Here is a 22,924-nt window from a genome sequence, read left to right as displayed (position 1 = left end):
AACATAGCCTGGGTTCAGATACAAAGCCAGTTAACCCACTCACAGACAGCTGTTTCGACCTTTTGGCTCTCATCAGTGTGAGGCTGGTTGTACTGACTTTGCAATTTAAGACTTGGGTAGGTTTTCACCAAACATTTTTTTTATGTTATGGTGCGTGAAAAGGTGACTGAAAACACTCCACCATGTAGCATATAGCTATATATAGACATACTGTACATATAGGCAAAAGAAGGGACAGGCACTCCAAATTAAGCATAATACATAACATCTCATCGCATTACCCTGAGGAAGTTGTCATGTGACAAAACACATAGGGCCACTCTGATGGGTAGTTGCAGCAGTAACATCATTTGACGCGCTACGTTTAGCCCCATCACCCGATTGCGGACGATTTCGGATTCCTTTGCTCAGCTGTGTGCCGGCTTACACACCAGCTGTTGAACGCCGAGTGCACTTTTCTTCACGGTGGCACTGGAGCCCTTCCCCTGCTCCCCTCGAACATTGCTAAACCGCGACTGAGCCTGACTGAGGCCATCCAGACCGGAGGTTGCAGCAAGGAGCTTATCCATATTGCTTCCAGTGGGGTTCCGCAGTCACAGCAAAGCAGAGATCCCCCCTACCTGTTATCAGGTTTTTCTACAATGCGATTTATGACGTTTGTTTGGGAGTGTGCATTTTCAAGGTTTCTTCAATCTAGTACTGTATATCAAACTAGTATATATTAAAAAGGATAATACACTATGGGGCATGTGTTGAATATTCTTCTTTTTTGTGATATATATATATATATAACAAAAAGCAGCAGCCAGCACTCCAAGCAACAAATGTAAAGTCAAGGTGCATGCTCCATAGAATCAATATAGAAACCCTGTCTTCCCATATGAGAAGGCACAAAAGCAGCAACACTCAGATATACAGTAGCAAAAAGACATGTATTAGCAGTGACAAAACAGCACACTATAAACCCGTTTCTCAGGGTTTCTCTCTCTCTCTCTCTCTCTCTCTCTCTCTCTCTCTCTCTCTCTCTCTCTCTCTCTCTCTCTCTCTCTCTCTCTCTCTCTCTCTCTCTCTCTCTCTCTCTCTCTCTATATATATATATATATGTGTGTGTATATATATATATATATACAGACAAAAAATATAAAACAGCGCTAAAACGAACAAAATCTAGGCGGCCCAAGTCTCCAGAAGTGCGGCATCTCTCACTGCGTCTCTCACTGCATTACCGTGTGTCACAAGATTCAATAGAGAATCATACTTTTGGCTGGCTATGGATTGGAGAGAGTTATCTGCGTGCTACAGCCACAATCCCACCCACAGCAGAGCCTGGGACTGCGCCGGGTGTGTATTGACATCACTTCCGGGTCATTGGCAAAGCGGAAGACGCCCCCGATGAAGCCAGTAACGGTGAAACGTACGTGGGGTACGTCTGACGTCACTTCCGTGTGACGTCGCCTCATCGGAGAGGTGTGGGCTCACTCCCTGTCTGAGTGCTTCGCAGACTGCGTCCGTGGGTAGCAACAGCACTCAGACTGTAGGTTATGCTTACCTGACTTCCAGCTATATAAATAAACCCCAATAAATACTGTAAGAGAAAAAAACTTTGAGAATTATTGATGGATGCCTAATAATAAGAGGTAAACATTGCGAGTGTACGGCATATACTGTAGAAATGATCTGATATCTGGAATCGTTTAAAACATACTACACCATACTCTATACTGTAGTCTTTTTCCACCTTCTATTTTGGTCCTCCTGCTTGGAGTTCTGCAACAAAAAGCATCAGTGTCAAGTATTGAACTTTGGGTTTTGAGACAATCTGGGGGGTTCTCTGGGCAGGAAATACCACCTGAGACTAATATTGTTTGGATTTATTATCCAATCGCTTAAATAATGCACAGTTTGGGAATAATTTTTTTTCCCAATTGTATAATAATTACTGTCCCTGGGTGACTAATATACTTTAATACTGTAGGAGTTCTGTAGCGCTTTTTCATATGTTTTTTCCCCTTTACCAATGAATATATAAGGATACAGGCATGAATGCATTATATTTTTTTAACACTATATCCAATTGAAAAAAGTGTACACATTCTTTACACAATAAAATAGATTGCAATGGATATACTTCATTTCTTCATAAATTTATCTTTGATTTAGGGGGAAATTCATTAAAAAACGATGTAATTTTAAATAAACTTGATGTTGTTATTTGTATTTATTTATTGCATACAGTACAGTATGTATTGCTCTAGTCTTTGCTGATTACTTTAATCAATAACCACTTTAGTCGCTTTGTGTAAAAATTACAATCACATCTTGTTTGAGCACAGCATTTTTGTAGCTTTCAAACCAGCTACTGATCCTTTATCCAGACCACATTTTCCTTGCAGCCCCTTTGGAGGCATGTAAACGGGGATCCAAGCAGCACACGGGAGGATGTCTCTGCACAGAAATAAAAATCAGCGAGGAGAAATGGGAGCACAGAAGAGAGCAGCTTCTTCCAGGATCAACAAAAAGCTTTCCCAGGATCAGAAACAGGGCACCGCAATCACCATCACATAAGATTGCCTCCTTCTTCACCCTGCCCTGTTTGACTGCTTCACATGGACTGTGCAGAGCAGCTGGAGAGAGAGAGAGAGAGAGCGGTGGTGCTGATCTGAAAGCAGTAGCCTGACAAGAGTGAGATGATGTGGGAAGAATCACATGCAGACCGCTGCTCTGTTTAGGGTGAAATCTGGAGTTGAGTTCAGGGAAGTGCGGTCAGCAAGCTTTGCCGCATTGTCAGTTTCCCTGCATTAGTCACTTCCACACAGTCACACTTGTCTTTTTCTGCGATGAAGACTCCCCTGCTGAAATGTACGCTTGATTATTCCGGATAGTTATTATTTTTTCTTCTGCAAGGATACTGCCACCACCCCTGCTGAGGCAAGAGTAGTTGTCTTCATTATTATTTTTTATTTTATATCAATTTTTGCTTGCTGCAACCAATGAGAAACTTTGCATGCGACGTACAATTCTATTTATATCCTCTGTAGGTGCTGTGTGTTTTTATTTTTTTCAGTGCTATTTTTTGTCTTCATCTTTCAAGCATTCTTTCCCACCATGTTCAATACTCTGCATCCCACGATTTATATGACTAAATGTGAGTAAAGTACAATCTCGTGTTCTTGCCTTTTTCTCGCAGGACTGAGTAGGTAAATAATTCAAATTAATTGGAAGATTTACCATACTTGACCATGCAAAATTAAAATGCATATGCTAAGGTGGCAACAATTCACAGTGGAATACTGATTGACTTCAATCCATCATCTGGATATAGTCTCTGTTGCAGAAAAGTATTGTGCACTATTGCTGTGCATGCAAGAGGCTCCAGAATATTATCCAGTTTGTAAACTTCCATTGTATTTCATTCTGGACATGCTGGAGATACAGATTGTACTATGCAAATGTTTATACGTGTACAAGCTCTGCTCAACGCACTTTGATTAACTGGACATCCTTGTGATTCAAGATAATGACATGAGTTCCCTTCATAGGGATGTTAACTTCTGCACACTGTTAGCACCTGCAGTGTTGTGAAATTGGGACTGTCACCGCTCCTATTACCACTTAACCCTGAGCTCTGCGTCTAAAGAAAAAGTGTGCACAGGAATGTTGACCTATTTCGTAGCACTCAAAGACATATTGATTGATAACAAATTAGGAAGTCTCCTATATTCAAGAAGAAGCTGAAGATTCAAGACTGAGGAGTTTGATGGCTTCTCTGAGAAGAGTCAAAATCTTGCTGGTATTAAACCTGGTTGCAGTGGCTGGATTTGTCCTATTTTTAGCCAAGTGTAGACCAATCACTGTGAAAAGTGGGGAGTCTTTCCATGAGATCCATCCAAGGGCAGAAGTGGCCAACCTGACTACCCATGGCTTCAGCCCTATTCAGGAGGCAGTGCTGAAAAGGCTTTCTCTCTTAGAAGACATAGTCTACAGACAGCTAAATGGTAGGATTGCATGTCAATGTTTACAGTATGTACAGTATTCAAATTTGAGAACATTACACCTGAGAAAATATTTTTGGGTAACATATAACAGAATAATAATCAGAGCAATCATTGTGTAATTTTATGTGTCCAAATGAATGTGCCTGTTCATATACTTTACATTGTACTGTGTGTAACCTTAAAATGTTACTCATTTAATTTTAGAAGCAATATTTCCTGTTCATAAGTGCACACAAAGCAATTTTGTTTATCACTACAAATGTCCATAATGGTCAAACTAGTGTATAGTCGAAAAGATAGAGCTGGGGGCATGACATTTTATTGGAACTCTTCAATATATACAACTGTTGACCTTTGCAATGTCATACAAATCCCATGGAACAACTGTGCTGATTTTTTAAATATTGTACTGTAAGTAAAAAGGCAGCAGGACAGACACCATAATTGTCAGAACAAGATGGATCTTTGTGTTGGGGCTGCTTCACATTCTATTTGTACTGTTATCATTTGGTTCAGAAACTCTTCAGGTTCTCTGTACTTGCAAATTCCTCATTTCACTGCATGTGTGTGGTCCTTCTTGCTGGTAATGTGTAGGCTGTATAACAGGTGGATTCCATTATAGGTAACAATGTGTGATTATTGCAATATTTATTTGGAGTAGGTTAGAATGCATAAAGATGATAGTCATTGTCCACAAGTTCAGTGTTACTTTCTTTTTATGCTTAAATGTCACTTTGAAAAAGTGCAATGTACAAGACTCAACTTTCGAGTCTTCCAATTGTACTGTATTTGTAATAAGGATTTTAATATGATTAGTTTGATTTATTATTATACTCGTTATTGACAGCATAAGCAGCAGTATACTGTAAAAAATATTAGAATACAGGCTCTACCATAGTGGGTACGGTGTATATTGCGTAAGTTACGCAAGTATTTATTTTCAATGGACTCAACATGCAAGCCTTACCCAAAAAACAGATGGAAAGCTACTTCAGATACATACTGTACACATAGAACAACACACATAGAGACATTCAGAAATTGTATCCCTAGAGTATAAGTAGCGTAGTATTACATGGGAAGCAAACTTAACATCTAGCATACCATGCTGCTAAGTAAGGAGATCAGTAAAGAGATTCGTGAATCACAGAACGATTCAGAGGCCAAGCCATTGGGATATTTTGATTCCGGCAGCATACCTAGACATAAAATAAAACTGCATCCTACTGTTTTTCCTTTAATTGAAGCAATTTTTGATTACTACAGTAGTAGAAGAGCTGTCTTTTTTGATATATGTTCTATGGATTTGTTCTAAGGACTCAGTGATGGTCCCAGCTATTGATCACAAGATCATTCTCTTCCAGTCGCTGGAATAATCAATGCACTCATCGACTCACCTGATACTTCTTCAGTGTTTTTGTGTGCTGCTGTGGACCTACTGTTTCAGCCCATCTCATAGTTTTCATTCAACCAACAAGAGTGTGCACAAGAGAAGCTCTTGAAGTCATAAGACATACAGTATATTCCTGTATTCAATATGTTGAGGAGTAGGTTACCAATAATTAGGGATTCCAGTTTTAGGTTTTAACCGAAACACACCACCGACTGATCTCCGACTGATCTCCCTGCACTTCCGGTTAAAACTGATAAACACCGGAAATGAAGCATCCTTCCCTATTAAATGACATCTCTTGTGGCAGCCCATCCAAAGTTAGGCGATAAAGGCATCACCAGCCAGTATGGAAACTAATAAAAACTGCACTGATAAACACCAAATTCAAGTGTGTCATTTTTATTTCATTGTTAGCACTGATAAACACAGATTGTTTTAGAAAATGAAAATAACGGAAACCCCCCAAAAATTAACACCGATTTTATTACAAAAATAAACACCAAAAAACGAAATCTCTACCATTGATCAAAAGGCAAAGGAATATGCAAGCAACCATTGAAGTCAAGAATAAGTACTCTGGCATTGATGTACGCTTCCGGTATATAGCAGCGAGAGACTGCTAAATCTTGTAGAAAACATTTATAATAGTGCAAAAAAGTTATCAATGCATAAAAAAAATGTAGTTAAAGAAAATGTACGTTTGATTTCAGGCATGTTAAAAGTCTGTTGTTTTCTACTATGTCTTCCATACAAATATAAAAATAACTTTTTTGCTATGCATCATTAACTTTTGCCAATGTTGAGGACTAACATTAACACACTGTTATTAACAAATGATTACCATTCACTTGAATAGTTTCTAATGCATAATTAACTGTGCGTTGGCCTGCTTCTTACTAAATTGAATAAGGGCCATTATAAGGAACGATCCCAGTGAAAGGTATGCGCGGACACAAGAGAAATAAAGAAAGGAAGGAAAAATAGTGTAATGTGTTTCCAAATATATTATTTACGCACTCAAATAGTAACACTCACAGTAATAATATTCTTTTAGGCATTGCAAACAGACTGTGCAGTGCAGGCTCAGCGTGTGCTCCTAGTACGCGGGTGGTAAGAGGCGGTCACTGAGTGACTCTCCAAGCAGCTAAGAGTGAGAGATCAGCTGTTTGAGCTGGGAGTTCTGACCACCAGATGTGGGATTACTAATGTTGAGCACATGCTGGATCTGCACTGCAGAGTCTATTCGATATGTGTTAAAGAATGTGATTATTCCGAGTGTTAATATTTGAATGCAGGAATAATATATTTTTTAAACGTACAGTATGACACAATTTTTTCTTCATTTGTTTCTCTTCTTGTGTGTCAACTACATTCCTTTCACCTGGATTGTTTCTGGAAAGTGTTTTGCCTGCATTGGAAGGTAAACAGTGGCAAGCAGCACCAGAGGACAACACTGTGACATTTTGGATTACAGTGACTCTTAAAATATTGGATGTTTTGTGGGACATTGCTCCAAGAAGTTTTGATTGATTCACCTTTATATATTTTTACATTTTTATGTTTACGTATATTTTTGTAACTCATTTTATATTATCTTATGCATTTTATAATACATAAACATTGAATATACATTAAATATCTTATCCACACTTTTTGTATAACCCTTTATAGTGTAGCACTACTTTGTTTTTGCTTCTTTTTTTTTTACATGTAAGCGATTATAAGAAAGGTTGTGCAAAAGAGATATGAGGCAGAAAATATTTCTTTGCACTACTCCAAAGGCGAAACATTCATACATCGAATACAATGATGCAAAGGGTTTATATGTTTCAGGCCATGGCCGGTTCTGCGGGTGCAGTATGATATTAGGGAGATAATGTGTGCCATTATTATCATTTCCAGTATCTGGGTCTACAGCTGACTCCAGATGCCCTGTGACCTCCCTGACTGCACTTTTAATAATGCACTTTTAATCCTACTGGGTCTCAGCTACAGTCTGTTTAATTAGTACATGTGTGTTAATTACTGATATTGTGACTCATTTAAATAATTAGGTATACCAGGTATTTACAACAGTGGTTCTTGTTTTCAACACTCACTTCAGGGAATTCCTGGCACGCACAATTTTAGAAATCCATGATTTAGCAAACATGAGAATGCACGTACATTACATAAGAATAGAGTTTTGCTTGGTTATCCCCAACACATGGCCTTGCTATGATTCCCCGAGGAGATGGTAGAAAACCACTTGTTTAGAGACATCATTAAGATTGAATCTCAACACTATGACCCCTATTCAATATGCTGTGAATGCCACTTCTTGTCAGAAAAGCCTCCAAATGCAATTCAAATCCCAGAGGCTTCCATTTTATGTACAGTAGAAGATGTTTCCGACCATATTGAATAAGGGCCTATGATTGAAAGGTGATTTTCATTTTAGAGGTACAGTATATAATAATGAGAAAAATGGTTTTAACTTTGCTGATGTTTGCTCCCAAATTCTCTTCCACCCAAAAAATAAGAAAGCCATTGTTCTGATGGTATGTTTCCATAGTTAATTCTAAGCAAATTTTCACTGGAGTTTAACATTTTCACACAATGTTTTTTGGTATATGTGAGAAATATATGAAAAATCTTCTTGAACTGCGCAGAATAAAATGCACAGCTGTAGCATTCAGATTATTTTGGGCCCTGTTGAGAACTAGTTTAACAAATGTAATGCAGATGCACATTGTTTCTTACATATTTCTGACTATTCAGTGCTAATCCTTAGACTTGTCTCTTCAAATAATTTTGAGATCCTTACCGCAATGCACATTGTAATAATGATTTACTACATTTCACCAAACATTTTATGTTTGCAACTGTACAGCTTGCAAACTATTATCGCCTTCTAAAAGTTGTCAGCATACATGCATACCCCGGTTTAAGGACACTCACTTTAAGTACACTCGCGAGTAAGGACATATTTACAATAGCCCCATACCCATGCCGTACGCTCGCTTCGCGAGTACGGACACTTATTCTGCCCTACAGACCGCCGTAGTAGTGACGCACTGATTCCCATCGCCCAATAGGCAAATGGCAGCTCGCGCATGCGCCTGTCAGTACGTCCTGAACAGCAAAACTGGCTCCCTACCTGTATCGAAGCATCGTTAAGTGGGAATAAGGTAGTGCTTCACTTTAAGTACATTTTTGCTTTACATACATGCTCTGGACCCATTGCGTACGTTAATGCGGGGTATGCCTGTACACAGTAAAACATGTCTACCCAGTGTCAGATTGATGTATTAAGGGGAAAACAGATTGCAAGGGTACATATTGGGGCTATAAATGACACTGACACTTACATAGTCTCATATATGAATACAGACACAAAAATACAAATATATACATACAGTTGTAGCTGCAATTATTGCTCTTGCTGGTGTGTTGCAGCAAGTAATATACAACTGGAAGCAGACAAGATTGTAATGGTGTTACCCAGGAAGTATGTCTACGACCCAGGAAGAAGTGTTTTTACAAATCGGTCAGTCATAAAATTTGGCATCAAAGAGCCGAAGGGAGGACATGCTTCTCGATGTCGTCTCCTACACCATGTACCTCTCCCCTGGTCCGATAGCTACATCTCCCACCTTTGTTTACCTATTACCTATTTTTACCCATATATATTATGTGTTGAGAGATTAGACGTAGTTGATGAACACCTGTGAGCTTTCACAAAGGTTTAGCTATCTGCATGGCAGATATGAGATTTAATATAAGTATGACATTTTAGGTAAGAACTGTTACCACTTACTACTAGTTGGTTCCTATTTCCATTTAGTTCATCTTCCTTATTCCACTTATATCACTATCACTATATCTCTAATAGCTTTTTTTCTATGAGCTATTTGAGTATGTATACGAAGATACTATAGGAAGGCCCCGGGAGGGTACTAACAGAGGTTCTATTTATAACCTCTCTATAGACAACGCATAAATATATTTTAGATGTTGTCTTTTCCTTATTCAGTATTTTCAACTGGTAGTCGAATTCTGACAGTCCTCTCTTTTAATATGTAAATAAAAGTAATGTTTTATTACACTTTTCTATTGGTATTGTGTGCAATACAATTAAGTGGCTTTTTCTTTCTGTGTTGGGTTTGACTTATCAGTGTTATCCCTTAAATGCACCGACAATAATTGTAATAGGCTGAGTGAGGGTTGTCTCCTTTTTGTTTGTTTTCCATAATGCATATTCTCACATTCATCACACTTTGTTTTCCTGACAATCCCATCCTCCAATATGCTCCCCATTCTTTTCCTTCTGTTTGCTGCAAAATCTTTCCACAACAACACTTTCTTTCCTTTAACCTATCCCACAGCTCTTCTCACTTTATACTCATATCCTGCTCCCTTGTTTCGTCTCCCCTTCTTTGAACTCATGAACTCCACTACTTCTTGGACTCACTTCTGCCACCTATCTCCTTCCCGCGTAACAGCATATGTTCTTACAAGTCTTTCTCACATCTCCTGTCCATATCCCTCATACAGTACTTCCCTTGGCCCTGCCATATCCCAACTTGCTCTCATCCTAGACTACCTTCCCTCTCCCCTGTAATATGTAAAAGCTGCAACCCTTCCAACCTGATATCTATCAAATGCTCACCCTCACTTCTCTCCCTTTTGTACAGTATGTGCTCTCTAATACAAAATACTAGCTGCACATGATATGTATATGACCTATTCTTCTTCTCGCTCTCTTCCCCTCTTTGCATTAATTGAAACTTGACTCTCAAGCACTTACACTGGAAGCAGCTCCATCGTATGGCGGCTTTTCTTTCTCACACACACCTCACCCCTCGGGATACGGGGTTCAGTGGGAGGAGGAGCGACTGAATGAGTAAAGACACAGACTCTAGCAGTGAGTTTGGAGCAGATCAATTCCCAGGTGTCGGCTCCTTGTGACCTTGGGCAAGTCACTTTATCTCCCTGTGCCTCAGGCACCAAAAATAGATTGTAAGCTCTACGGGACAGGGACTGTGTCTGCAAATTGTCTCTGTAAAGTGCTACATAAAACAAGCAGTGCTATACAAGAGTAAACAATTATTATTAATTCTACTCTCTTCTCACTGCAAGTTTCAGCACCTGATTCCCTGACATTCTCATCCTTTGAAGCCCAGACTATTTGCCATCCCTCCACGCTCTGCATATTGTTGTCATCAATAGGTCAACAACATCCTACCACTCAACTTTCCTTTCTGACTTTGCATCCTGGTTATCCTTCTTCCAATCATCTGACTCAACATAAACAGATAGACAAGTTCCTCCTTGAATGCACTCAGAAAGGTAAGTCAGAGTGATATGGTAGATAACATTAAAAACCTTTTAATCACCCTTCCCCTGTCCCCTTCCCTTCCCCCACCCCCCAATTAATCATCTGACTCACCAAGTCTCTTCTTAAGGGACTGTAACTACCACATTAAAAATTACCCCTCTGATTCCTGGGGATCTCACCTCCTCTTTCATTTCCTCCTTTGGTCTCCACAAATGGACTGCTTCTAGCTCCCACAAGGATGGCCATTTCTGTGATTTCGTTTACTAAAACCAATTCCATATTCAATTTCGCAATCTCTCCTTTCTCGCTCTCTGACCATAACTTTGTCTCATTTTCCCACTCTCACATTCTTCACACAATCTCCAGCCACTCCTTGTTGTACTTGCAACCTGCATAGCTTTGACCTTAAGTCCTTGGAATTCAGCCCAAATCACAGCGTTCTTTACCACCTCTCTCTACTGACCCAAACAGCCCTGTTACAACTTACAACTCTTACCTTGATTAATTAATTAACCAGTATGCTTGTCCTGTACATTGACACTAGCGGCACAACAACCGACAACCATGGTCAACACGCAGACACACCTTTTGCGCCCTTGCATTTGTTCTGCTGAACATCTCTTGAGAAAATCACAGTTTCTGGCAGATTTCTTTCGCTACAAACTTATTCTCACCTGCTTTAACTCGCTAACTGGAATCTATCCACAGAGAGATCCCCTCTGTCCTTCCACACCCGCCTTCCTAATCTTCCTTCTTGCATCTTTGTTAATTTTCTCTAGTTACAGAATTAGAAGTGTCTCTGCTGCTCTTCTCAATGTCCACCACAGGTAGCCTCAATAGCATGTCCTCCCAGCTCGTGCTTCTACCCTGGTCCCTACCTTCCCTTCTTACTATCGCCCTATCTTCCTTTTGCCTTTTCCTATAGAATTCTGGAACACATTTCCTTTACGTATACTTCACTTTCTTAATTCTGCACAGCATACTTTACATAAACTTCAATAACCACAATAGCTAATGACCTTCAAATTGCCAAATGTCAAGGAAACTACTCCATTTTGATTTTTTTTACCGATCCTCAGCTTTCGATACTGTCGACAACCCACTTATCCAACACATTCTTCATTCTCTTCCATGGTTCTGCCCTCTATTGGTTCTCTTCCTACCTCTCTCACCACTCCTTAACCATCTCTTTTGCGAACTCCTTCTCTACCTCTATGGAACTCTATGTAGGTGTACCTCAAGGATTCGTTTTAGCTCACCTACTCTTCTCTGTATATACACTCCTGCTGTGTGACCATTTCTTTGCTGATAACACACAACTATACTTATCTACAACTGACCTAACACCTGCAGTACAGTCAAAAACTAAAGTGTCTATCAGCAATCTGGATGGCCTTTATGCCTCAAACTTAACATGGTTAAGAATCATCTCCTGCTCTTCTAGATGTATATCTGCTTCTGACCTCCTAATTTCTCTTTGCTGGCTCCTTATTAATCTCCATATAAACTAGAAAATTCTCCTCCTTTCATGCGGTATACTACACTACAGCTCCAAAAATCTTAACTCTAATCTCTCATTATACCTCTACTTGACTGTTACGTTCAACCCAAGGTTGTCTCATCTTTGCATCTTTTACTTCTACAGCCCTCTCTTCCATCTTAAACCTTTTTCACAATTCTCTCCCTACCTACGGAACACTTTCCACTCAATATTTCTCAACACCTTCACCATCCACATTCAGAGCCTAGCTGAATATTCACCTCTTAAAAGGAGCATCTCGTTAAATTATGTATGCTTCTAAAATTGACTTTAGATGCCCTTGACCTCCCTGACTCCTCTTTTAACAATGCACATTTACTCCTACTGTGTCCATAAGCCTCCCAACATACTTCTTAGATTTTAGGCTCTTTGGGGAAGGTCCTCCCTTTGTCTCATGTTGCTATTTACCTGTCGCACTTATCACCATTGTTTGTACTTTATTTACCTTGTATTGTATTTTGTAAAGCCCTGATTAAACTTCGGCACTGTATACATACAATTATACATTGTGACCAGACAGACTTTGGGGTCCCCTCTGCCACCTCTTTTTATATAGGCCAGCACTACCAGTGCATGTGTTATGAGTAAACAGGATACAATAATATCCCATTTGCTGTTTTATTAGAGGGCAACAAATTGGCACCTAGCTATTTAAAAAAAAAAAAATAACTAACTAAATTTCCTGCCTGGCCCAACTCACCCAGTTCCTGGAATCTCTCCCGCATTCTCTCCCAGCTTTCTGCTGCAGTGTCTGCAAAAAGGTTGCTTCTCCTAGCATATTCATTCTTCCTGGACCTGGGAGCTACAGGTGACACCTCCTCCACACACAAGTTTCACTGAAGCTCTGCTCCACCAGGGTTCTTAAAGGTGCCTGATTGCAGCATCTGGCTTGCATACTTGGGCTATATGGAAATCTGGCCTGGATTCTCAAATCCTGGTTTGGATTTCTTATTAGCCTCTGTGTAAATTAATATTGAAATTTTGTGAACACTCTTTTTGCTTTGTTTAGTTAGTACAAACACTAGATCAGTGATTTTCGGAACCCTGGGGTTACGAAATCACCCCTCGTGTTCCGTGGCCGATAGGGGAGGGAGAGATCGGACAACTCTCCCAGCTGTCCTAGGTACTGCAGCAGCAGCCATCCGGCCACTGCTATCCTTCCTCCCTCTGCTCCTGCCAGCACCGTAAGGAGCAGGTAAGAGTGCGCCCTTAAAGTAAATGTGTGTGCGCGTGTGTGTGTGAGTGAGAGGGGGAGAGTGTAAGTGTATATGTGTGTGTGTGGGAAGGGGAGTGTGCGTGTATAGAAGAGAGAAGGGGAGAAGGAGCATAAGGGAGAGTGTGAGGGGGGGAGAGACACAATAGATGGGGGCGGAGAGAGGCAGGGCGAGTGGAGGACAAGAGACGGGGTGGTGGAGGGGCAAGAGACGGGGCAAGTGGGGGCGAGAAATGGAGGATGGGGGGGCACGAGATACAGGGGTGAATGGTGGGAGCAAGAGGCGGGGCAAGGGTTGGGTTTCCCCAGAATTTTACAATCGAATTCCGGGGTTCCTTAAACAAAAAAATGTTGAAAACCACTGCACTATATTATGTTTAACTTAAAAATAGTGCAACCGGAGGAAGCAACAACCTTAATATTAGCAAACAATTGGTTAAGAGAGGAAGAAGTGCAAATGCGGCTTGATAAAACTAAGGTAAATAAAGCCCCTGAAAAGGAGGCATACACCCAGGAGTTCTTAAGGAACCAAGTTCTGTAATGGCCAAACCAATATATTTAATATTCAAGGACTCCCTTTCCATAAGATCAGTACCACAAGATTAGCGTAAAGTAGACGTGGTGACTATATTTAAAAAGGGACCTATTTCATAACCGGGTAATTATAGACACGTACAGTACGCCTAACATCAATAATGGGGAAACTACTTGAAGGTTTAATACGGGATAATATTCAGGAATACCTAATGGAAAATAAAATTATTAGTAATAGCCGCATGGATTTATGAAGGATAGGTTGTGCCAAACTAACCTTATTTGTTTCTTTGAGGAGGTACAGGAATTTTGACCAGGGTAATGCAATTGGTGTAGTCTACTTTGCATTTGCAAAGGCTTTTTATAAAGTGCGAAACAAGAGTTAGTGTACAAAATAAAGGAAATTGGTTTGGGTACAAATATTTGCAGCTGGATTGAAAACTTGAAGGATAGACAGGAGAGAGTTCTCATAAACTGAACCTTTTCAGGTTGGGCTAAAGTTGTAAGGAGAGTACTCAAGGTTCGGTACTGGGATCACATCTTTTTAACTTGTTTAATAATGACCTTGAGGTTGGCATAGAGAGCAAAGTCTCCATCTTTGCTGATAACACTAAATTATTTAATGTAGTCAAATCAGAGCAGGATTGACATGGGTAAACTGGAAACTTGGGCTGGTAAATGGTAGATGAGATTTAATACAGATAAATGTAAGATTACACATTTGGAAAGCAGGAGTAAACAGGCAATTTACAAATTAAATGGAATACAATTAGGTACAGTATATACTTGATGGAGAAGGATTTAGGAGTGCTTGTAGATAGCAGGCTTAGCAATAGTAGTCAATGTCAGGCAGTAGCTGCAAAGGCAAATAAGATATTATCTTGCATTAAACAGGGTATGGATAGATGAGAAGAAAGCATCAATTTGCCACTGTTTAAATCATTAGTAACACCACACGGTCAAGATTCTCTCCAGCAAAACTCCCTGTAGAGTTTATCAGTAACTGCATTGGTGTGAACATTAAACACTGAACACTGTCTACTACAAGGGGAGGGGGATAGACAGCATCTGACAGCATCTGACTCAGATAGATATGTAAGGTTGCAGGGTGCACGGAACAAAAGGGGACCCTTATTCCCCTCTATAGTACTAATACACCTATGGAAGTACCCTCACTCTCTGTCTAATGGCTAAATGATCTACCGAATGCAAATGTCATAATGGTAAATTAATTTAATGACACTATAAACAAACCGGAATTAAAGCAAGTGTGTTTGCAAAAACAAATAAAGTGTCTCAATGGGAAAAATGTCTCAATGTGAGGGGTGGAGGGGAAAGAAGGAGAAGGGGAAAAAAGGACATGAAACATTAGGAAAAACACAAAATGGAGAAATTAAAGTATGCTAGGGGGGGGGCAACATTTCGAGGAACTACCTATTCATCTGGCCCATTTACCCTGGTCCCAAAGAGTCCCAGAGGCACTTCCCTAAGCCTTCCCTCCCCGATCAAAAGTCCTGTCAAACACCACAGAAATCTGCTAACAGTCATATAATATGGGCTAGAAAGAACTCGCATAAAAGCACCAGGAATCCAAAATAGTCATTGAAAAAGCAATCAAACACTCTGTCCTCTGCTCCTCGTGCTCTGTGGAGTGCTGGGGACTGAAGTAGCTGTATACACTGATATAAATAGTAGATCGGGCTGCCGCTCCGCAGTGTAGTGCAGGTGACATCACCAATCGGAACCTCTCATAGTGCAGACTTCATGCTGTCAACGTGGCACTTCCTCACTGCGCATGCGTCATCTGTCCTCCTCCACTGCTCGTGAGGAGCGTCCCGGCGCATGCGCGAGGTCCCAATCTCCCTGCCATGGTTACTGCTGTTAGTGCAGACAATCACTGTTTTCTTAAAGAAAAGGTTGGATTTCTTTTATTTATTTTTTTTAAGAAAGGAAAGGTATACAAGATAAACCAAATAAATAAACATGGGAAAGATGTTGATCCAGGGAGAAATCTGATTGCCATTATTGGAGTCAGGAAGGAATTTACTTTACCCTTATGAGACAGCATTGGCTAATGTTTCACTGGTGTTTTATTTGTTTGTGTTCCTCTGGATCAATAAACTGTAAATACAAATAATAGGATAAGTATTTGTTTAAATTAAACATACTGTAGGTTGTAATCGATGGACAAATGTATTTTTTCAAGCTCTCCTACTATGTAACTTCCAAGGAAAAATTTGCATTCGATATTGAGTAGGTTAGTGGACCATATAAGCCCACAAATGAGAAAGCATAGACTGTCGACAGTGGTAAGGAGGGAGATGTACCCACATTGTTGAACCCTATAAGCCCAAACCTGGATAAGCATATTAAAACAAGAAGCCCTGAGAGCTGAGGATAGATATTTTCTCCCTGACAATAAATGCAGGGTTTAACCTATCACTAAGGACTGTGTTGGTGAAATATTACTGTGACTGGAGCTGAAGTTAAACTAAATACAGTTGGACACTTAGTCACACTTTACACACCTATGACTGCTGAAAGTTATTTTACTTTCAGACATTCTTTCCACATTCATAAATCATGAGAAATGTTTTCACTTTTATCTGACGCTTTCAAGGCTGCAGGGAAGTGCAACATTGTTTTCTAATATTTAGCAGAATCCTTCATTGCTGAAGGAGTCCGACTGAAAAAGAATAAAATCTTCATAGCACAATAAGGTTTTTAATTTATGATGAACTTTCTGTGTTAATGATACATCTGAAAGTGTTCAGTGCGAAGTGCGCAGGTTGTGTAAATGGAAAGATAATTAACATGGACTTTTTCTGCCAAATCTAGACTATATCTGACTGATCCATATAAATATTGTTAATTGGTGACTCTGGAGCATGCTTTACTGTGACACAAGTGTGGAGCTAAGGTTGAGGTTACCTTAATTGTCACTCTTGGTTTCATTTGAGTTTTAGAGCCTTCGTGGTGCTTATTCTCATTCTGTAATACAAGCTAAGCAGAGAGTCTGGCTGGATTGCAATATGAGTACTGTAGGTATGTGTGATTGTGAAAAATAGGTTATAGGGGCTTTGGGAATAAAGCATCACTAATATTTGATGTTGAGTTCAAAGTCACCTTATTTCTCTTTCTCGTCAAATGTCCCAAGGTGCAGGCATGACATAACTGTTCTGTTCAGAAGTTCGATTTTGTAAAATTGTATTTCTTTTGCAGATTCTGTTTGCCATGATTCAACTCAGTGACATAAAAGAGACTGTGTAGTAAGGGAATTTTGAAGCAAATGTGAGTCAAAGAGACGTCTATGCATCAATGTTTCAATATATTTTGCTAAAAATGTTGCCCTGTATGCATAAATTTGCATTTTAGTGAGTGTCTGGTGTACATATTACAATGAGATGTATCACGTTTTGCACTAATCCAACTCCATTATTTCGGTTTTATTTGAACAATAAATATCTGCCCGGTCTGATGTTATGTTTAACTGTCTCTGCACAATATTCTGTGCCAGAGTTAAGAAACTTTGCAATCAACTTTCTTGCAGATTGAGCAACATAGAACAAAAATGGAGCAGATTCGCCAAAACACATTATTCATTGAGTTGATACATCCCTCCCCCCCATTATATTCTCATTACTCATTCCCTCTCTGTGACGGAGAGGACCAAGCAGGCGATAGAAAACAAGGACAGGGTAATTTGCCTGGTGAAACAACTTGTATATTCTGATCCACACAGAAAAATAATGTCACAGTGCTTATAGTTTTCTGATGTAATATTGTTTAGAATGATACAATTATTTTTCTTCCAATCCTGGTGTCCCAGTTCCAGTGTATTCCTGCAAACTTGTGCATCCATCTCAATATAACATATAAGCCACATCAACCCGACCCACATTCCCAACTTGACATATCGACCTATGCTCGCCTCACCAACTTGACAAATTGGCCTCCACCCACCCCGCCCTCCAACCCACTTTACAGATCAATCATATATCAATTCTTTTATGGGATCTGGACCCCGACATTCCTCTTGATAGGCCTAAGTGCATCTTAACGATCGCTGATTTTGCTGAAATAAGTCATCCATCCCTTTACAAATTAACATACTGTACTATAAAGTTCTTCTAAGTATCTACATACTAATGTAGCCAAGATTATTGAACTTGCTAATAATACAGAATATCACTGATTTTCCATTGTATTGAATGGCAGTGATAGCAAAGAATATCACAGAATATCCCATCATACGCACCAGCGGGTGCAATAACCTTGGTTACATCTGTATGTTATTAGTCATCTAAAGGATCTTTCTTAGAGAAAATCAAGTCTGAAAATAGGTCAGTTGTTTTACCATATGTAAATCTAACGATATAACCATATATTCTATTGGAAAATCTTTCTCTCTCTGTCCCCTCTACAATGTGATTTTTTTCACATGCATTTTCAGCATTTTGGGTTTTTCATGTAGAAGCTGTTCATGTTTATGTGTAGGCCAAACATGTTTAGAGTAAAGAAGTAGCAGGTTAAGTCAAATTAATTTTGTCATAGAAGGCAATTTACTTGGTTTTATCATGGTGCTTAATAAATAAGTCACAGGTTCAGTTTCCTTACTCAATCCTTTAGTTAATTTCCCTAAATAATATTTTACACAGCAGTATTGAAATAATGGCACAATCAAATGTTAGACTGTAAACTCTTCAGGTCAGGGATTCTATTCCTATCACATATAACAATATAATCTGCAAATTGTGGGTGACTCAAGTGTTCACAGTTGATTTGGATTCCTTTTCCTTCCCAATTCAAGGTCATAAACAATTCTGTAAGTGTTGCTGTAAAAATCTTTAATGACATGGTGTCTCCCTGCCGCACGCTTTGCTGATCCTTATTTTGCTTGTATCTACATGTACCGTAATTTCCGGACTATTGAGCGCACCTGAATATAAGCCGCACCCACTGAATTTAAAAAAAAAATATTATTTTGAACATAAATAAGCCGCACATGTCTATAAGCCGCAGGTGCCTACTCCCCCTGCACCTCACATCAACACCCCCTGCACCTCACATCAACTCCCCCTGCACCTCACATCAAGCCCCCAGCACCTCACATCAACACCCCCTGCACCTCCCATCACTCTCCCCCTGCACCTCCCATCACTCTCCCCCTGCACCTCACATCAACTCCCCCTGCACCTCACATTAACCCCCCAGCACCTCACATTAACCCCTCAGCACATCACATTAACCCCCAGCACATCACATCAACCCCCCCTGCACCACACATCAACCCCCCCTGCACCACACATCAAGCCCCCCAGCACCTCACATTAACCCCTGAGCACCTCACATCAAGCCCCCAGCACCTCACATTAACCAGTAAATACCTCTGCCGTCCAAGAAGTAAATACCTCTGCCGTCCAAGCAGTAAATACCTCTGCCGTCCAAGCAGGAGTGCACGCTCTAGCAAGCAGCAGGCAGGAAGTGCCTCAATGCTAGAGCGTGCTGCTACTCTGCGAGGGGGAGAGCGGGCTCGCGGGGGATGGTGACAACGGGCTCACGGGGGATGGTGACAGCGAGCTCGCAGGGGGCGCGGGAGAGTGGACTCGGGAGGGAGGGGGAGAGCAGAAAGCCACCGCGGGCCGCACAGTGAGTACAGGCGGGCCGCATGCGGGCCGCGGGCCGCGTGTTGTGCAGGCCTGGTCTAATGAAAGCTTCATGCCGCCAAAAAACTGAGCACGTCACAGAATGTGTTTTTTTGGAGAAAAAAAATTTGAAAGCGGGAAAAATCCATATATTAGCCGTGTCATTGTTTAAGCCGCGAGGTCCAAAGCATGGGGAAAAAGTTGCGGCTTATAGTCCGGAATTTATGGTAATCTAATGGTTGATGTGGCTTTCTCATAAATATTGAACTTATAATATCAATGTATGCACACATTGGGGCTTATTCTGTAAGCTCTGTTAGTGCACTACCGAGTGATCGGCACAGAAAGCCCCATTGACTTGAATGGTGCTTTCTGTGCAGATCGCACAGAACAGCGCTAACGGAGCTTACAGAATTAACCCCTTTGTCTTCTAAATCACTTTAAAACCACTGAGGTGTAGAAAGTGCGAATATACGAACCTTAAGATGAGTGGTAGATCGTATTCTTTACTTCTGGGAATCACTTCTTGTATAACTTGAATGTGGTCCATTGTGTTATATCAACTGCAAAATCCTGTGAAATGACCTGCGTCAGTGTTCTAACATTCATCAATGCACCAGCACCACCTTGCCCCCTTGATCTCATGTAGCACCGCTTCGACCCCGCTGCATTAAACTCTACCGACCTTACTACTCCAGTAAGTGACTCGAACATAAAAGTACAGTATACTATAGGATAGGCATTATCAGTTTTTCTGCATATTTATTGATCCTGCGAATTTGTTTATCACCTTTTACCGTCCTCACCCATATCCCCCCTTATTTATTTGTATGTATCCCTTCAGGCCCTCCTCCTTCTCCAACCCTCACATGTTTTTGTCATGAAAAACGTAAAAATAAAGTTATTCAAAAAAATAGTATAATATAGAAAAAGGGATCCCTGCTTCAGAAAGCTTACAATCTAAACTTTATTTTGACAGCCTTATTTTCAATTCAGAAGTTAGGAGTTTGATTTGTGTCACTCAAAACCTGAAGAGCAGCAAAATTTATAGATTTTGCTGGTAGTTTCTCCATCTTTTGGAGAAGCATAATTATCCTTATTTCCCGTATTCATCAGTTTTTTTATGATTCAGCAGCCATGTTGGGGCTGTTTCAGATGACGCAGAAGCCTGAAGGATTAGTAATAAATCGGCTGGTGCTTCACGCTCTCTGATACATACAGTACATAGGGGAATTAAGTAAACAGGGGTAACATTTATGTTGATAGATACTGTATGAACTTTTCTTTTATAGTGGTTTGTAAAAGGCCACATTTTTAGATTTACTAGGGAAAATCTTTACATAATTAAAATTCATATATATTGCTTCTCCAAGACAATTCATTGTAATTTACCAGGCTTTGGTTGTAAAATAGAAACAAGGAAAAACCAAAGTGGTGCTCAATGCTACCAATATTAGTGCACAAACACACAGTGCCAAATAAAAGTGAATACAAATAAGATTACTGTAGGTGCTTAATAAACAGGTACAGATCAAGTGTATACAATTACTGTAAGTGCGCAGTGTAAATAAGGTATATTTCTCCATTGTAACCCTTGAACAGAGACGGTTTCCAGCTGTCTCTTCCAAACGAATTCTCCAAAAACCAGGGGAGCTTCAGCTGTATCATAACTGATAATAACTGATGAGGTATATTACTATGAATACAGTAACTGTTACACAGATATCTTTGTGGGTTAGCGGGAGCACCTTTGAAACATCGGTAGAAGTAGAAACTACCTATGAAGAGATGGTAGTCATACGAAGAGTATGTTTGAGGTGGTTTGCCACTGTTTAGCCACCATCACTATCAACTCATATATAGTATGTAAGATAGGAAACAACACACCAACTATTAATGCCAAATAAACTGTACCTATACAACCTGCCTAATAACATCTAGGTCTGGTGTACCACTTACTGCACCGACACACTTTATTCGAGCAAATACCCAGTATGTACCTGGCAGATACCTGGAATGCGCCGCTCCTCACCTCTGACAAGCCCCGTTGCGTTTGCCTTCCCAGCCTGGGTTCATGCCTGGCTGACGGGCGGCTGATCTGTTAAATGATAATGATTAGGATTTAATAGGCTGCAATGCTTCGCGTGTCTACCAGATGGCATAAATTCATGAATTGTAATGCAGTATATATATATATACTGTGCAGTATTGCAGCCAGCGGGAATAAAATGCTTCAATCCCTGCCTGGAAAATAACCCAATGCACTCGGGCAGAAAACAGTCACAAACCTCAATACACCCGGGTATACCCGAATTCGTGGGACTAGCCGAGCTCGAATAAAGTGTGTCGCCAGTGTATATGTTTTCCAGAAGTGGACAAGCAAAAGGAACCTATGTATAACTCCATGTGCTTTACTGTTGTTCAGTAACCTCTTTCACAGTGTAATATAGATAAATAGAAAATATCGCTGTCACATCAAGACACCTGACAAGGATTATATGGAAATCTCAACATTGTATTTTCAATCCTATTTTGTATAGTTATATAGTGTACATATGTATTTAAAATATTTTGAAAGTGTAGTTTTTGAAAGTACCACTGACCAACAGGATCATATCCCACTCTTACTAATCAGCGTGGCTAGTTGTATGTTTATTCTCACATCTCTAGAGCCGGTGGATTTGTGTCAGAGAGAGCACTCCCCAGCCTGTCTGTTTCTCTCCCCTAATTTCAGAAAACAGCTTATTGGAGACACCTGTTATTTGTCTCCTATTTTATTGTCCAGCTGTGAAGATAGATGGAAAGCAGCCCCATGCCATGGTTTTGATCTACTGTATATTGCGCATACTACACAGCTTTATGTTGCATCTGTGTTGTGTTAAAGCAGCAATCCTGGCTACTCGTTAGTTTTATTTTATTACAATGGCAACAAAGGAATCACCTCAAAGTCTGGGTGCTAAGAAGACCCTAATTCAGGGGTGTCTAACTCATTTCATATGAGGGGCCCAATTAGATTTCATAGATTTCATTTGGGTCATACGTGCCATACCTTTTCAAAATACGAATATAAAACATAGAAGTATGGCTATATGCTAGATGTCAGCATTAAGCTCACTTTTCCCTCCTGTTTTCCCTCACTTCCCCCCTTCTCTCTCACTTCCTCTACATTTCTTTCCCCACCTCCCACACTCTTACTCCTCCACCCCTCAAACTCTCTTAATATCCCCCCCCCCACACACTCTTACCCAATATTCCCCCCTCGCACATAATATTCCCCCCACACA

At 40.2% G+C, this 22,924-nt stretch overlaps 1 protein-coding gene across 1 annotated transcript in view; it reads left to right on the top strand.

The window, feature by feature from the left end:
* The first annotated feature begins 2,376 nt into the window (after positions 1 to 2,376).
* GALNT17 (polypeptide N-acetylgalactosaminyltransferase 17) overlaps positions 2,377 to 22,924 on the top strand; it is a 682,771-nt gene continuing 662,223 nt past the window's right edge. The window contains exon 1 of the mRNA XM_075589950.1: positions 2,377 to 3,995. Coding sequence (XP_075446065.1) covers positions 3,758 to 3,995 — 238 coding nt within the window. The 5' untranslated portion in view covers positions 2,377 to 3,757. The remainder of the gene's footprint in view (positions 3,996 to 22,924) is intronic.

The sequence above is a fragment of the Ascaphus truei genome, chromosome 3, assembly GCF_040206685.1.
Source record: "Ascaphus truei isolate aAscTru1 chromosome 3, aAscTru1.hap1, whole genome shotgun sequence".
Classification (NCBI taxonomy): domain Eukaryota; kingdom Metazoa; phylum Chordata; class Amphibia; order Anura; family Ascaphidae; genus Ascaphus; species Ascaphus truei.
Note: the sequence above shows the minus strand (reverse complement) of the source record. Positions and strands in the feature narration are given on the sequence as shown.